Source organism: Pseudophryne corroboree, chromosome 4, assembly GCF_028390025.1.
Source record: "Pseudophryne corroboree isolate aPseCor3 chromosome 4, aPseCor3.hap2, whole genome shotgun sequence".
Lineage (NCBI taxonomy): Eukaryota > Metazoa > Chordata > Amphibia > Anura > Myobatrachidae > Pseudophryne > Pseudophryne corroboree.
The window spans coordinates 374,696,047-374,712,927 of NC_086447.1; the positions used below are offsets into that span (position 1 = coordinate 374,696,047).

At 48.6% G+C, this 16,881-nt stretch overlaps 2 protein-coding genes across 2 annotated transcripts in view; one reads left to right on the top strand and one right to left on the bottom strand.

Annotated features, from left to right (window-relative positions):
- Nucleotides 1-13,795, bottom strand: part of EEF1AKMT4 (EEF1A lysine methyltransferase 4) — a 32,260-nt gene extending 18,465 nt beyond the window's left edge. Inside the window, exon 1 of the mRNA XM_063916643.1 lies at nucleotides 13,651-13,795. Coding sequence (XP_063772713.1) covers nucleotides 13,651-13,795 — 145 coding nt within the window. The remainder of the gene's footprint in view (nucleotides 1-13,650) is intronic.
- A 67-nt stretch (nucleotides 13,796-13,862) lies between these two features.
- ALG3 (ALG3 alpha-1,3- mannosyltransferase) overlaps nucleotides 13,863-16,881 on the top strand; it is a 37,075-nt gene continuing 34,056 nt past the window's right edge. Inside the window, exons 1-2 of the mRNA XM_063916642.1 lie at nucleotides 13,863-14,277; nucleotides 14,422-14,521. Coding sequence (XP_063772712.1) covers nucleotides 14,073-14,277; nucleotides 14,422-14,521 — 305 coding nt within the window. The 5' untranslated portion in view covers nucleotides 13,863-14,072. The remainder of the gene's footprint in view (nucleotides 14,278-14,421; nucleotides 14,522-16,881) is intronic.

Consider the following 16,881-nt stretch of genomic DNA (forward strand, 5'->3'; position numbering starts at 1 on the left):
ATATATATATATATATAATTTTAAACCTACCGGTAAATCTTTTTCTCCTAGTCCGTAGAGGATGCTGGGGACTCCGTAAGGACCATGGGGTATAGACGGCTCCGCAGGAGACATGGGCACTGTAAAGCTTTAGAATGGGTGTGCACTGGCTCCTCCCCCTATGCCCCTCCTCCAGACCTCAGTTAGGACTGTGCCCAGAGGAGACTGACAGTACGAGGAAAAGGATTTTGTTATCTAAGGACGAGATACACACCAGCCCACACCATACACACCGTACAACATGGTATACAATAACCAGTTAACAATATGAACAAAACAGGATCAGCCGAAAGCCGATCTCAACTGTAACTTAACCCTTAGATATGCAATAACTATATACAAGTCTTGCAGAATGTTTCCGCACTGGGACGGGCGCCCAGCATCCTCTACGGACTAGGAGAAAAAGATTTACCGATAGGTTTAAAATCTTATTTTCTCTTACGTCCTAGAGGATGCTGGGGACTCCGTAAGGACCATGGGGTTTATACCAAAGCTCCAGAACGGGCGGGAGAGTGCGGATGACTCTGCAGCACCGACTGAGCAAACACGAGGTCCTCATCAGCCAGGGTATCAACTTGTAGCACTTAGCAAAAGTGTTCGACCCCGACCAAATAGCTGGAAAAATCTGCACTTCTGGGAGAGAAGCCAATTCCTTCTGAAAGAATATAGATAGGCTCAATTAAGGTGCAGATTTTGGCCCTAACTTTAGGCCCATATCCACTCCTGTCTGTAGAAAATGGAGAAAACGTCCTAGTTGGAAATCCTCAGTAGAAGCATTCTTGGCTTCACACCAAGACACATATTTTCTCCAGATACGGTGATAGTGTTTCGCCGTAACCTCTTTTCTAGCTTTAATAAGAGTAGGAATGACCTCCTCTGGAATACCCTTTTTAGCTAGGATTTGGTGTTCAACCGCCATGCCGTCAAACGTACCCGCGGTAAGTCTTGGAACACGCACGGCCCCTGTAGTAGCAGGTCCTCCCTGAGAGGAAGGGGCCACGGATCTTCTGAGAGCAGTCCCTGAAGATCTGCATACCAGGCCCTTCGAGGCCAATCTGGAACAATGAGAATTGTCTGCACTCTTGTTCGTCTTATGATTCTCAATATTTTTGAGATGAGAGGAAGTGAAGGGAACACATAGACCGACTGAAACACCCACAGTGTCACCAGGGCGTCCACCGCCACTGCCTGAGGTTCCCTCGACCTGGAACAATACGTCCGAATCTTCCTGTTGAGGCGTGATGCCATCATGTCTATTTGAGGAAGTCCCCAACGACTTGTCACCTCTGTAAAGACTTCCTGATGAAGTCCCCACTCTCCTGGATGGAGATCGTGTCTGCTGAGGAAGTCTGCTTCCCAGTTGTCCACTCTGGAATGAAGACCGCTGACAGAGCGCTTACATGATTTTTCGCCCAGCGAAGAATCCTGGTGGCTTCTGCCATTTCTGCTCTGCTTTTTGTCCCGCCCTGGCGGTTCACATGGGTCACGGCCGTGACGTTGTCTGACTGGATCAGAACAGGTAGGTTGCGAAGAGAATTCTCCGCTTGTTTGAGGCCGTTGTAAATGGCCCTCAATTTCAGCACAATGATGTGTAGGCAAGCCTCTTGGCTTGACCATATACCCTGAAAATGGTTTCCCTGTGTGACTGCTCACTCTCCTCGGAGGCTCGCGTCCGTGGTCACAAGAACCCAATCTTGAAAGCCGAACCAGCGACCCTCTAGAAGGTGAGCACTCTGGAGCCACCACAGGAGAGAGAGACCCTGGCCCGGGGGGACAGGGCAATCTTCCGATGCATGTGCAGGTGGGACCCTGACCATTTGTACAGAAGTTCCCACTGAAAAGTCCGTGTGGCATGGCCTCTTAGGCCGCCACCATCTTTCCTAATACATGAGTGTATTGATGAACTGACACTCTTTTTGGCTTTAACAGGTCTCTGACCACGTTCTGGAGTACTTGGGCTTTTTCCTCTGAGAGAAAGACCTTTCGTTTTTCTGTGTCCAGAATCATGTCCAAAAAAAAACACAAAAAACGACAGTCGAGTTGTTGGAATCAACTGCGACTTTGGTAGACTTAGGATCCAGCCGTGTTGTTGTAGTATTCTCAGGGAGAGAGATACGCTTTGTAACAATTTTTCCCTTGAACTAGCCTTTATCAGGAGATCGTCCAAGTACGGGATAATTGTGACGCCTTGCTTGCGCAGGAAGCACTTTCTAACCCATAGCTTCTGCTTCTTTCTTAACACATATTAACACTTTAGTATTTCAATGGTGTGCTGCCCTGGGGTGGTCGGGCCTGAGCCGACTTTGTGGGGTCCAAGCCCTGGACCTATGCTTAGATAGGGACCTCCAGTAATAGAGCAGCCGTGAAGTGGCCTGGAGGCTTATCATATCTTTTGCAAAACATATGTAACGAAGAGCTCCAAATTTCCTATTATTACATAGTATATAGCTCTTCTTACTAACAGCCAGCAGAGTGCGTGGGAAAAATCCCTTTTGTATTTCTTGTCTAGAGTAACCCCCTCCCGCAGCACCTGGGGATTGTTACCAGCTTGATTAGAGCAGTTTTCCACTATTTATTGCAGTTCAGAGAGGCATAGATGGAGCCAGCATTAGGAGGGCATGCTGGGTCCTGTGGTGCCATTTGGAGGATACAGGGGTGCCTCCAGGTAAACTAGCTCTCAATCTGGATATGTTCTGTATGTGCCATTATCATGTGGCCATACATTAAGCAATTGTATGACCCATAGTGGATGTTGTTATTATTATGCTGTGTATGGGTTTGGGGAGTGGTACCCCCCGGGTCTGGTGGGGCTGGGCCACCTTGGGGTAGCATGCCATATTATTTATTTAGCACTTATGTAACACTCCTATTTTTTCACTAACATTACTCTTTTGAGTATTTTATTAACACCCTTATTTTTGTAGCACTTTCTAACCCATAGCTTCTGCTTCTTTCTTAACACATATTAACACTTTAGTATTTCAATGGTGTGCTGCCCTGGGGTGGTCGGGCCTGAGCCGACTTTGTGGGGTCCAAGCCCTGGACCTATGCTTAGATAGGGACCTCCAGTAATAGAGCAGCCGTGAAGTGGCCTGGAGGCTTATCATATCTTTTGCAAAACATATGTAACGAAGAGCTCTAAATTTCCTATTATTACATAGTATATAGCTCTTCTTACTAACAGCCAGCAGAGTGCGTGGGAAAAATCCCTTTTGTATTTCTTGTCTAGAGTAACCCCCTCCCGCAGCACCTGGGGATTGTTACCAGCTTGATTAGAGCAGTTTTCCACTATTTATTGCAGTTCAGAGAGGCATAGATGGAGCCAGCATTAGGAGGGCATGCTGGGTCCTGTGGTGCCATTTGGAGGATACAGGGGTGCCTCCAGGTAAACTAGCTCTCAATCTGGATATGTTCTGTATGTGCCATTATCATGTGGCCATACATTAAGCAATTGTATGACCCATAGTGGATGTTGTTATTATTATGCTGTGTATGGGTTTGGGGAGTGGTACCCCCCGGGTCTGGTGGGGCTGGGCCACCTTGGGGTAGCATGCCATATTATTTATTTAGCACTTATGTAACACTCCTATTTTTTCACTAACATTACTCTTTTGAGTATTTTATTAACACCCTTATTTTTGTAGCACTTTCTAACCCATAGCTTCTGCTTCTTTCTTAACACATATTAACACTTTAGTATTTCAATGGTGTGCTGCCCTGGGGTGGTCGGGCCTGAGCCGACTTTGTGGGGTCCAAGCCCTGGACCTATGCTTAGATAGGGACCTCCAGTAATAGAGCAGCCGTGAAGTGGCCTGGAGGCTTATCATATCTTTTGCAAAACATATGTAACGAAGAGCTCTAAATTTCCTATTATTACATAGTATATAGCTCTTCTTACTAACAGCCAGCAGAGTGCGTGGGAAAAATCCCTTTTGTATTTCTTGTCTAGAGTAACCCCCTCCCGCAGCACCTGGGGATTGTTACCAGCTTGATTAGAGCAGTTTTCCACTATTTATTGCAGTTCAGAGAGGCATAGATGGAGCCAGCATTAGGAGGGCATGCTGGGTCCTGTGGTGCCATTTGGAGGATACAGGGGTGCCTCCAGGTAAACTAGCTCTCAATCTGGATATGTTCTGTATGTGCCATTATCATGTGGCCATACATTAAGCAATTGTATGACCCATAGTGGATGTTGTTATTATTATGCTGTGTATGGGTTTGGGGAGTGGTACCCCCCGGGTCTGGTGGGGCTGGGCCACCTTGGGGTAGCATGCCATATTATTTATTTAGCACTTATGTAACACTCCTATTTTTTCACTAACATTACTCTTTTGAGTATTTTATTAACACCCTTATTTTTGTAGCACTTTCTAACCCATAGCTTCTGCTTCTTTCTTAACACATATTAACACTTTAGTATTTCAATGGTGTGCTGCCCTGGGGTGGTCGGGCCTGAGCCGACTTTGTGGGGTCCAAGCCCTGGACCTATGCTTAGATAGGGACCTCCAGTAATAGAGCAGCCGTGAAGTGGCCTGGAGGCTTATCATATCTTTTGCAAAACATATGTAACGAAGAGCTCTAAATTTCCTATTATTACATAGTATATAGCTCTTCTTACTAACAGCCAGCAGAGTGCGTGGGAAAAATCCCTTTTGTATTTCTTGTCTAGAGTAACCCCCTCCCGCAGCACCTGGGGATTGTTACCAGCTTGATTAGAGCAGTTTTCCACTATTTATTGCAGTTCAGAGAGGCATAGATGGAGCCAGCATTAGGAGGGCATGCTGGGTCCTGTGGTGCCAATTGGAGGATACAGGGGTGCCTCCAGGTAAACTAGCTCTCAATCTGGATATGTTCTGTATGTGCCATTATCATGTGGCCATACATTAAGCAATTGTATGACCCATAGTGGATGTTGTTATTATTATGCTGTGTATGGGTTTGGGGAGTGGTACCCCCCGGGTCTGGTGGGGCTGGGCCACCTTGGGGTAGCATGCCATATTATTTATTTAGCACTTATGTAACACTCCTATTTTTTCACTAACATTACTCTTTTGAGTATTTTATTAACACCCTTATTTTTGTAGCACTTTCTAACCCATAGCTTCTGCTTCTTTCTTAACACATATTAACACTTTAGTATTTCAATGGTGTGCTGCCCTGGGGTGGTCGGGCCTGAGCCGACTTTGTGGGGTCCAAGCCCTGGACCTATGCTTAGATAGGGACCTCCAGTAATAGAGCAGCCGTGAAGTGGCCTGGAGGCTTATCATATCTTTTGCAAAACATATGTAACGAAGAGCTCTAAATTTCCTATTATTACATAGTATATAGCTCTTCTTACTAACAGCCAGCAGAGTGCGTGGGAAAAATCCCTTTTGTATTTCTTGCGCAGGAGCACCATCATTTCCGCCATTACCTTGTTGGGGCCGTGGAAAACCCAAACGGCAACGTCTGAAATTGGTAATAACAATCCTGTAAAGCGAATCTCAGGTACGCCTGATGAGGAGGATAAATGGGGACATGAAGGTATGCATCCTTTATGTCTAATGACACCATAAAAACCCCCCCTTCCAGGCTGGAGATTACTGCCCAGAGAGATTCCATCTCGAATTTGAACCTTTTCAGATATAGGTTCAGGGAATTTAGATTCATAATGGGCCTGACCGAGCCATCCGGTTTCGGGACCACAAAAAGGCTTGAATAAAAACCCTTCCCCTGTTGTAGAGGGGGAACATTGATAATCATTTACTGATGATACAGTTTCTGTATGGCAGCTGCCACTGTTTCCCTCTCTGGGGAGGAAACTGGCAAGACCGATCTGAAAAATCGGTGAGGAGGCACATCTTCGAATTCTAGTTTGCACCCCTGGATACAATTTCTACCGCCCAAGGATCCAAGTCCGACTGAACCCAGACTTGGCTGAAGAGTCGAAGACGTGCCCCCACCGGCGCGGACTCCCTCAGCGGAGCCCCAGCGTCCTGCAGTGGATTTTGTAGAGGACGGGGAGGACTTTTATCCCTGGGAACTAGCCATAGCAGGCGCTCTTTTCCCTCTACCTCCACCTCTGGCGAGGAAGGAAGAGCCCCGACCCTTTCTGAACTTATGCGACCGAAAGGACTGCATCTGATATTGAGGTGTTTTCTTTTGCTGTGGGGGAACATAAGGCAAAAAAAGAAGATTTACTCGCGGTAGCTGTGGTCACCAGATCCGCGAGGCCCTCCCCAAAATAATGTAGGATAACAGAAGGGAAGCGTATTAGAGATCACATTAAACAATTTTGGGGGGACTTAAATTGTGTGAAATGGCTGTTATATGCAACCCTAAAAACACCTGTCCCACTCATTAAGCACCCCAATATACCTTGAATCCCAAATTCCATCATTTTACACTTTCATCCCAAAAATGACAATTAATGGCCAATTAAAAATAATGAAAAACTTCAACTTGCCTAATAAGTCATTAAGGGGGTGTCCCAGGGGTTCTGAACCAAATCCAGACATTCTTAGCTCAAAATATGATTTTCCAAACTTTTCACCTGCTCAGAGTTGAAGTGAAATTTGCGATAAAATTATCACCAGTAAATTTTCCCAGGTAACTGAATAGGGTGTAATTGAGATATGTGGAAAAAGTCAGTTTTTTTGTGGGAAAAGTCCGTTATCGCATCTAATTGAATACCCCCCTCAGAGTTGCGAACACATTGGTTGGTGGCTCTTCACATGTATTTTTTAGCAGAAACAGTTCTAAGAAAAAGTCTCAATTTCTGTCTCAATAGCGATCCAAGCTGAATGAGGTCCATAATGTGCTGCAGTTACCACTTACCTGCATGTAAATAATGCAGGGAGGTTATCAGAATAATGGAGTCACTATGGGGTCGATTCGATTCAGCAACAGTTGAATAGCGCCGGGAATGAGCTCCCGGCGCTATTCAATACAGCGACTAGTTACCCTCAATTGTCGGGAATTCTTCTCTCATCCCCAGGGGTCAGAGAAGAAAACCGACTAAAGAGCTGCCGCCCGGCCGGCGCGAGGCTGATTCTATCGGGAATCAACATCGCCGCGGGTAAAGTCGGAGAATGCCCGTTCTCCCGACAAAACAACCTGTTAAGTTTGCGAGAACGGGCATTCGCCGACTTAACTTTAGCTGAATTGAATAGCGTCGGGAGCTAATTCCCGGCGCTATTCAACTGTCGCTGAATTGAATCGACCCCTATGTGCCATGGTCATTATCGGAGCCACTATAACAGAGGCGTATCTAGCACGGGGCGAGCAGGGCACGTGCCCTGGGCGTTATGGAAGCCCCAACAGAGGGGGCGCCACCGGCACGGCCCGCTCACCCCATGCAACAGGGATTCCGCCGACGCTACCTGCGGCGCTCTCCCTGTCTTCCCGGCTGCTGTGCCTGTCACACTGGACAGGCAGCGGCAGCCAGGAGCCTCCGCTCATCTCCCCCGGCCCTCCCCCTCTCTCCGTCTCCCTACACATTGTACTGTGCGCGCGACCGCGACGGTACGCGCGCGCCTGCGCGGCTTCAGTGAGCGGGTTTAACAGCCAGGTGAGCGGAGTGGACTTTAGTTTTTTTTCTGTCGGGAGAGGGGGTTGCGGGACAGTGTGTGTGTGTGTGAGTGTGTGTTAATTGTGTGAGTGTGTTAATTGTGTGTGTGTGGGACAGTGTGAGTGTGTTAATTGTGTGAGTGTGTTAATTGTGCGTGTGTGGGACAGTGTGAGTGTGTTAATTGTGTGAGTGTGTTAATTGTGCGTGTGTGGGACAGTGTGTGTGTGTGTTAATTGTGTGTGTGTGTGGGACAGTGTGCGTGTGTGTGTGTTAATTGTATGTGTGTGTGTGACAGTGTGCGTGTGTGTTAATTGTGTGTGTGGGACAGTGTGCGTGTGTGACAGTGTGCGTGTGTGTGGGACAGTGCGTGCGTGTGTGTGTGTGTGTGAGACAGTGTGCGTGTTAATTGTGTGTGTGCGTGTGTGGGACAGTGTGCGTGTGTTAATTGTCCCGGCGGTGATTGGTGTCTGCAGTGTGCGCCCCCGTCCTCCTCCGCTGCTGCTGACAGGAGCGGTGTTGTGCGGCTCTCCCCCTGCTCCGCCGGCTCCGTCCTCCCGTCGTGGCCCTGCAGTGTGTGCCGGTCTCCCCAGCAGCAGCAGCAGGTTAGTCTCTCTCTCCTACCCCCCCCCCCCCCCCCTCTCTCTCTCTCTCTCTCTCCTCCTGTGGATTGAAGTTTGTAAGTATCATTTTCATTTTTACAGGTGCCCCTATTGAATTCTACTGGACAAGTGGACGTGACCGGCGTGGGATGTAGGTAAGTAATGTGTCTCTCATTTTTACAGGTGCCCCTATTGGATTCTACTGGACAAGTGGACGTGACCGGCGTGGGATGTAGGTAAGTAATCTGTCTCTCATTTTTACAGGTACCCCTATTGGATTCTACTGGACAAGTGGACATGACCGGCGTGGGATGTAGGTAAGTAATCTGTCTCTCATTTTTACAGATTCCCCTATTGGATTCTACTGGACAAGTAGACGTGACTGGTGTGGGATGTAGGTAAGTAATCTCTCTCTCATTTTTACAGGTACCCCTATTGGATTCTACTGGACAAGTGGACGTGACCGGCGTGGGATGTAGGTAAGTAATCTGTCTCTCGTTTTTACAGATTCCCATATTGGATTCTACTGGACAAGTGGACGTGACCGGCGTGGGATGTAGGTAAGTAATCTCTCTCTCATTTTTACAGGTACCCCTATTGGATTCTACTGACAAGTGGACGTGACCGGCGTGGGATGTAGGTAAGTAATCTCTCTCTCATTTTTACAGGTACCCCTATTGGATTCTACTGGACAAGTGGACGTGACCGGCGTGGGATGTAGGTCAGTAATGTGTCTCTCATTTTTACAGATTCCCCTATTGGATTCTACTGGACAAGTGGACGTGACCGGCGTGGGATGTAGGTAAGTAATCTGTCTCTCATTTTTACAGGTACCCCTATTGGATTCTACTGGACAAGTGGACGTGACCGGCGTGGGATGTAGGTAAGTAATCTGTCTCTCATTTTTACAGGTACCCCTATTGGATTCTACTGACAAGTGGACGTGACCGGCGTGGGATGTAGGTAAGTAATCTCTCTCTCATTTTTACAGGTACCCCTATTGGATTCTACTGACAAGTGGACGTGACCGGCGTGGGATGTAGGTAAGTAATCTGTCTCTCATTTTTACAGGTACCCCTATTGGATTCTACTGACAAGTGGACGTGACCGGCGTGGGATGTAGGTAAGTAATCTGTCTCTCATTTTTACAGGTACCCCTATTGGATTCTACTGACAAGTGGACGTGACCGGCGTGGGATGTAGGTAAGTAATCTGTCTCTCATTTTTACAGGTGCCCCTATTGGATTCTACTGACAAGTGGACGTGACCGGCGTGGGATGTAGGTAAGTAATCTCTCTCTCATTTTTACAGGTACCCCTATTGGATTCTACTGACAAGTGGACGTGACCGGCGTGGGATGTAGGTAAGTAATCTGTCTCTCATTTTTACAGGTGCCCCTATTGGATTCTACTGACAAGTGGACGTGACCGGCGTGGGATGTAGGTAAGTAATCTGTCTCTCATTTTTACAGGTACCCCTATTGGATTCTACTGGACAAGTGGACATGACCGGCGTGGGATGTAGGTAAGTAATCTGTCTCTCAGTTTTACAGATTCCCCTATTGGATTCTACTGACAAGTGGACGTGACCGGCGTGGGATGTAGGTAAGTAATCTCTCTCTCATTTTTACAGGTACCCCTATTGGATTCTACTGACAAGTGGACGTGACCGGCGTGGGATGTAGGTAAGTAATCTCTCTCTCATTTTTACAAGTACCCCTATTTGGATTCTACTGGACAAGTGGACGTGACCGGCGTGGGATGTAGGTAAGTAATGTGTCTCTCATTTTTACAGCTACCCCTATTGGATTCTACTGGACAAGTGGACGTGACCGGCGTGGGATATAGGTAAGTATGTGTGAGTGTGTCAGTGTGTTTTAATAAATTTTTACTGTCACGGTGTGTGAGTTGTGTTTTTATTTGGGTATTTTTTCTGTTGTAGAACTACAGGTACCGGCGGGCCCGTTATTTCCCTGCATGTTGGTACTTGAGGTTCTCCAAGTACCAGCAAGCGGGGGAGGCTTTCTGGGCCTTGTAGTTCCACAACAAAAAACAATATTCTTTTTTACTTACATGGCTATCAGCCTCCCATCCACAGCCCACGGATGGGGGGGGGGGGGGGACAGCCTCGGGCTTCACCCCTGGCCCTTGGGTGCCTGGAGGGGGGGTGACCCCTTGATTTAAGGGGTCCCCACTCCTCCAGGGAACCCCGGCCAGTGGTGACTAGTTGGGGGGGGTAATGCCATGGCCGCAGGGACCTACATAAATGTGTCCCCCGGCTGTGGCATTATGTCCCTGGCTAGTGGAGCCCGGTGCTGGTTTTAAAAATACGGGGGGACCCCTACATCTTTTGTCCCCCGTATTTTTGGGACCAGGACCGGACTAAGAGCCCGATGCTGGTTGTCTAAATACGGGGAACCCCTGTCCAATTTTTTCCCAGTATTTAAACAACCAGGACCGGCTCAAAGAGCCCGAGGCTGGTTATACTTAGGAGGGGGGACCTCACGCAGTTTTTTTTGGACATTTTTAACCCATTCAGACCCTTCTCCGTTAAGTTAATGGAAGCCCTGGACAACAAAATTGCATTCATGTCCTCCTCCCACTCCCTTCCCAGTCCCAAACACTAATTATTATTTTTTTCTATAAAATTGTACAATATATCACAAGTATGATGAGCAGGCATGCAGCGGGCATTGGCGGCTTTGGACTGAGTTGCAAATTAGTGGCGGAGGGCTGGGTCAGTTGATGGTGGGCCAGTTTGTAAGCCATTGGTGGTGGCAGTGGGCATCGGCTCAGAGGCAGTGGCGGGCATTGGCTCGGTGGCGGTAGGGCTCATTGGCAGGATTCGGCAGACATTATGCTGTAGTGCCTCACCGCACGCCACTGACCTCACCGCACGCCACTGGTGTGTGGGACAGTGTGCGTGTGTGTTAATTGTGTGTGTGGGACAGTGTGCGTGTGTGTTAATTGTGTGTGTGGGACAGTGTGAGTGTGTGTGTGTGGAACAGTGTCAGTGTGTGTAAATTTTTGCAGTCCAGTGTGTGTGTGTGGGGGAGAGGAAAGTATGAGAATGTGTGTGTGTGTAGTCTGAGTGGGTGTGTGTAGGATTTGGGGGTGGCCAGTCTGTGTGTGTGTGTAATCAGTGTGTGTGGGATGTACTAATGGCCATTTACCGAAGAGAGATATGTATTAAACCACGGGCACTGAGATGCCCTTCTCACTCACCATCCAGCTGGGTGGGCGAGCCGGGCGGGTGGAAAGCCAGCAGCAGGGGCAGTATGCCGGATATCAGCAGCCGAGGGTGGGGGCTGTAATGCACGTGCGGAGCCCAAAGCCGGAGATCAGCAGCACGTTGACCGGCAATAAGCAGCTTCTGCTTCCGCGTTCAACATGCTGCTGATGTCCGGCTTTGGGCTACGCAGGGTTCGGGGGATGGGTGTCCTCTGCCGGTGTACTGCAGCTCCGGGGGTGCGGGCTCCGGAGGCTTTCAGCACTGTTGAATATCCAGCTACCTCAAGTATGTACAGCCCGCACCCTCTGCTGCTGATATCCGGCATGCTGCTGCTGGTTGTCCCCCCGCCCGGCTCGGCCACACAGCTGTATGGTGAGAAGGGCATCTCAGTTCCTGAGGTTTAACACATATGCCTCAGAAAATGGCCTCTGCGGTAATCGATACTAATGCTTACCGTGACAGTAACAGCGGGGAGGAAGGTGCACATCGGAATCCTGCAGCATGAAACAAGAACCCCTTCAGAGCGCAGCAGACCACACTGAAAAGGGTGCATACCCGGTGCGGTGCTCTGCATCCCGGGTCGTGCCGAAGATGTGGAGTGTCGGAGGTGGCAGAAGCGCCGCAGCTTGGGGTGAGAAACCGCTGCAGCCCTTCCGCTGCTAAACTCTGCAATTAGTCTATTAAGGGGGTGGGCTCCCTCATCATAGTGCCCCACAGGCCATGTTAATTCTGGGGGTAGGATCCCCTAACTCTATAATGGGAATTTTGGCTCATATCATGTGCTGTAACGTGAATTTTGGCTCATACCGTGTGCTATAATGTGAATTTCGGCTCATACTATGTGGGGTAATGTGAATTTTGGCTCATTCCGTGTGCTGTAATGTGAATTACGGCTCATACCGTGTGCTGTAATGTGAATTTCGGCTCATACCATGTGGGGTAATGTGAATTTTGGCTCATACCATGTGGAGTAATGTGAATTTTGGCTCATACCATGTGGGGTAATGTGAATTTCGGCTCATACTGTGTGCCATAATGTGAATTTCAGCTCATGCCGTGTGGGGCAATGTGAATTTCGGCTCATACTGTGTGCTATAATGTGAATTTCGGCTCATACCGTGTGCTATAATGTGAATTTCGGCTCATACCGTGTGCTATAATGTGAAAGGGGCACCAGTACTAGATAGTACAAGGGGTCCTAATACACTGAAGGACACGCCCCTTTTCCGGCGCGCGCATAATTGCTATATAAACTCTTTCATTCCACCTTCAAAATTCTACTTCGACCACTGCACCTACATACACACCCTGACATCTTTATATGCAGTGACACCGGTGGCGTCTGCACATACTTTCCTTTTGTATTTTTTTTTTTTTTATTATTAGCATTTTATTAATTTATTCTTTTTATTAGAAATTATTTTTTTTTGGGGGGGGTGGGGGGGGGGGGGGGGCGCCATTATTGATCTTGCCCTGGGCTCCAAAAACCCTAGTTACGCCTCTGCACTATAATATGATTGGGCACCGATCTGATTTAAAAAGCTACGAACAGTCAGGGGCACTGACCATTCTGAGCTAATTTAGTCGCCACCTGGTGAGGGTTAGGCTGCAGCGGGGAGGGATGGGGGATGTTATGGCTAGGCTGCGAGAAGTTAGGGTTGGCAGGTATGGGAGAACAGCCCCAACTCACTCCTGTCAGCATTGCAGACTTTGGGATCCCAGCGTCGGTATTATGACTGCAGGGATCCCAAGTGCCGGCAAGTTATACTAGTATGCATACAGTACAGCGCAACGTGTCTCATCCTAGCACATCATGCAGACCCATAGGAATAGATGTATTAAGCAGTGATAAGTGTGAAGTCTGCAAGTGGATAAGTGTGCCATGGCAACCAATCAGCTTTGAAGTAACCATTTCTCAAGCACAGTCTATAACTATGTATTAAGCCTGGAGGAGTGATAAAGCAGTGATAAGTGAAAGGTGATAACCACCAGCCAATCAGCGTCATCACCTTGCAGTGCACTTATCACTTCTCCAGGCTTAATACATCTCGCCCAATATTATTCCTAGCAGCTGATTGGGTGCCATGGCACACTTCTCCACTAGCAGAATTCTTCACTCTTCTCACAGCTTCATAATTCATACATCTACCCCAATATAAGATACTGCGGGGAATATAACCACAGATCAGGGGCACCGCAACAATACAGCAATATAATAGTACAGGCAGGTACCCAGCACCAGTCCTCGCATCCCGGGCCGCAGCTCTCTTCTCACCAGGGGTGCAAAGTCCCGATAACCCCCAAACCACTCGTGTCCCCCGGGGAGGCGCCGCTCCTCCGCATACCGGGCGTCCCAGTAACCCGACTCCTTGTACATGGCCATGTTGCCGCCGGACCGGTGTGTGTAACAGACACGTGTAGCTTCCGGGGGGCGGCTGCAGCCAGAGTGGTGACGCTGCCGGGGAGGCGCCGGGGCTGCTGCCATGTAAATCGGGGGAGTATAATTCTTATTACACGTGTATCATGTACACAAGCCGGCACAGCAGCGCACATACCGCCCGCCCGTCTGCCGACCGCGGGTGCACTGCAACTGCAGTAGTAGCTGCTTCCTGTTTCCGCCCAGGCCGGTGTACCAGGCTGTGACGGGCCAGTACATGTCTCCGGCTGTCGGCGTCCGGAGGAGGGGTGCTCCCGCTGGGGGGATCACCGGGGCCAGTCACACACTCTCGGAGACCGTGCGCCGGGTATGGGGTTACCTGCTGCAGCTGCTCACCGACCCGCGGTACACGGCACTGCTGGGAGTGAGCCTGTGCCTGGCCGAGCTGGGGGTCACCCATTGGGTCATACAGAAGGTCCCTTGTGAGTAGTGTGCCGCACTGACATACAGTGTGTGTGTGTGTGTGTGTGTATATATATATATATATATATATATATATATATATATATATATATATTATATACATTGTGTCATACAGTGTGTGACTTTTCATTTCGCCACCACAGACACAGAGATAGACTGGAAAGCCTACATGGATGAGGTGGAAGGAGTGCTTAATGGGACCTACGATTACACTAAGCTCCAGGGGGAGACTGGACCCCTAGTGTGAGTATGTGACGGGGTGATGGCAGCATGCACGCGTGTATAATAGTCACCCTGCCTTTCATTTATACACAGTGCTTAAAGTGGTCGCAGAGAGGTGGTGGAACTCACCCACCACAGCTCACCTCACCTATGCAATAAAGGTATTGCGCGCCCAAAAGGGGGGTGTAGTCTAAAAGAAAGGGGCGTGGTCACACAATAGTAATAATTCCCAGAGTAGTAGCACCCCCAAAACACAATGCTGACAGTAGTGGCACCCCGTAATACACAATGCCCACAGCAGTAGCACCCCTTTTACAATGCCCACAGTAGTAGTGCTCCTTATGCAATGTCCACTGTACTGGTAGTGCCACTTATATAGAGCAGTAGTAGTGCCCCTTATGTCCCCAGGAGTGGTGCCTGCTTTACAATGCCCTTAATGGTAATGCCCCTGTGTAGTATTGCCCCCAGTTGTAATGTCGCCTGTATTAATGCCCCATGTAGTAATGCGCCCCTGTAGTTCAGCCCCATGTAGTTTGCCCGAAGTAGTTTGCGCCAAGTAGTAATGCCTCTGTAGTTATACCCCCAGTAGTTATGCCCTCAGTAGTAACGCGCCCCTGTAGGTTTGATCCATGTAGTTTGCCCCAAGTAGTACTGCCCCTAGTAGCTTGCCCCCAGTAGTTTAGCCCCTGTAGTTATACACCCAGTAGTAATGTGCCCCTGTAGATTTGCCCCAAGTAGTATTGCCCCCTTGTAGTTAGCCCCTGTAGTTTAGCCCACCTGTAGTTATGCCCCCAGTAGTAGTCACACGTTTAAAAAAAAACGTACTTGCCAATCGCCGCTCCTGCTGTGAACCTCCTGGCGTCCGCTTCACTCCGTTCCCCAGCACTATGAGAGAGACGTCATGACGTCTCTTCATAGCATGCACTGAGTCGGGGGCCGGAAGCAGGAGCTCATCAGTGAGCTCCTGCCGCCGGCTGTGCAGGGAGAGCCGGGTGCCGCTGATAACACAGTCACAGCAGGCGTCCGGCATCTCCCTGCGGTTCCGGCACACATTGGGTTAGGTGAGCCAGAGGAGGCGGAACTGCGTTCTGTCTCCAAGTGGAACTGACGGAACGCAGTTCCGCCCCGTTCCGGCTCACTTTAACCCGTTTATACAGAACAGCAGGAAACGAAAGAAAAATGTAAGTCCCAACACCTCCCCCCCAGTATGAAACGGGGATGTACAGGTGAAATTATTTCAGTAATTCAACTTAAAAGGTGAAACTAATATAGTCTATAGACTTATTACATGCAAAGTGAGATATTTCAAGCCTTTTGTTATAATTGTGATGAATGTGGTTTACAGCTTAACCCCAAATCTCAGAAAATTAGAATATTACATAAAATCAATAAAATAGGATTTTAAATACAGAAATGTCAATCATGCATATGTACTCAGTACTTGGTTTGGGCCCCTTTTGCATGAATTACTGCCTCAATGCGGCGTGACATGGATTTTATCAGCCTGTGGCACTGCTGAGGTGTTACGGAAGACCGGGATGCTTCAATAGCGGCATTCAGCTCTTCTGCATTGTTCGGTCTCATGTCTCTCATCTTTCTCTTGGCAATGCCCCCTAGATTCTCTTTTTCTTTACCCCTAATATGTTCCTGTCTCTCTCTGTTCACTGGCCGGATGGTTCTAACGATTAAGCTCCATGGTGAATGCTTTCTCAGTTCATACCGATCTTTTTGCAGTGAACATACAGTGGATATGCCAAATGTTTGTCTTACCTATTTCAAGGTCCTTGGCAACTAAATCCAGAAAAACAAATCCGTACCTAGTTTTTGGGTTTGCATGATTGAGAGAGTGAAACATCGCATCGAAGACCAAACTTGCGTCCCTTTAGGCCCTAAAGTCAACCCCTATGATTGCTGACTTGACTGTAGACCCTAAAGTTTAGGCGTGGAAATGCCACCAAGGGCACTGCTACTCTCCACCCTCGCAGCTCGATCTCACCCCATACTTGTGAATCTTTGGTACGCAACCCTTTGTGGCTGTGAACAAAAATCTGCATGTTCAGAGGTACCAATAGTGAGGCATACAGCCGTACAGAGCTGAAAGGTCACAACAGTACCAATGATTAAAGAGCTGCTTACGCTGTATCATGAACCCGCTCTCTCATCTGTCACCACCTTTTATCCCTTCCCATTCCCCTAGCTCAGGCATGTCCAAACTGCAGCCCTCCAGCTGTTGAGAAACTACACATCCCAGCATGCCCTGACACAGCTTTGGCATTCACTGATAGCAAAACTGTGTTAGGGTATGCTGAGATATGTAGTTTCACAACAGCTGGAGGGCCGCAGTTTGGACATGTCTGCCCTAGCTATTTCTCCACTGGCTC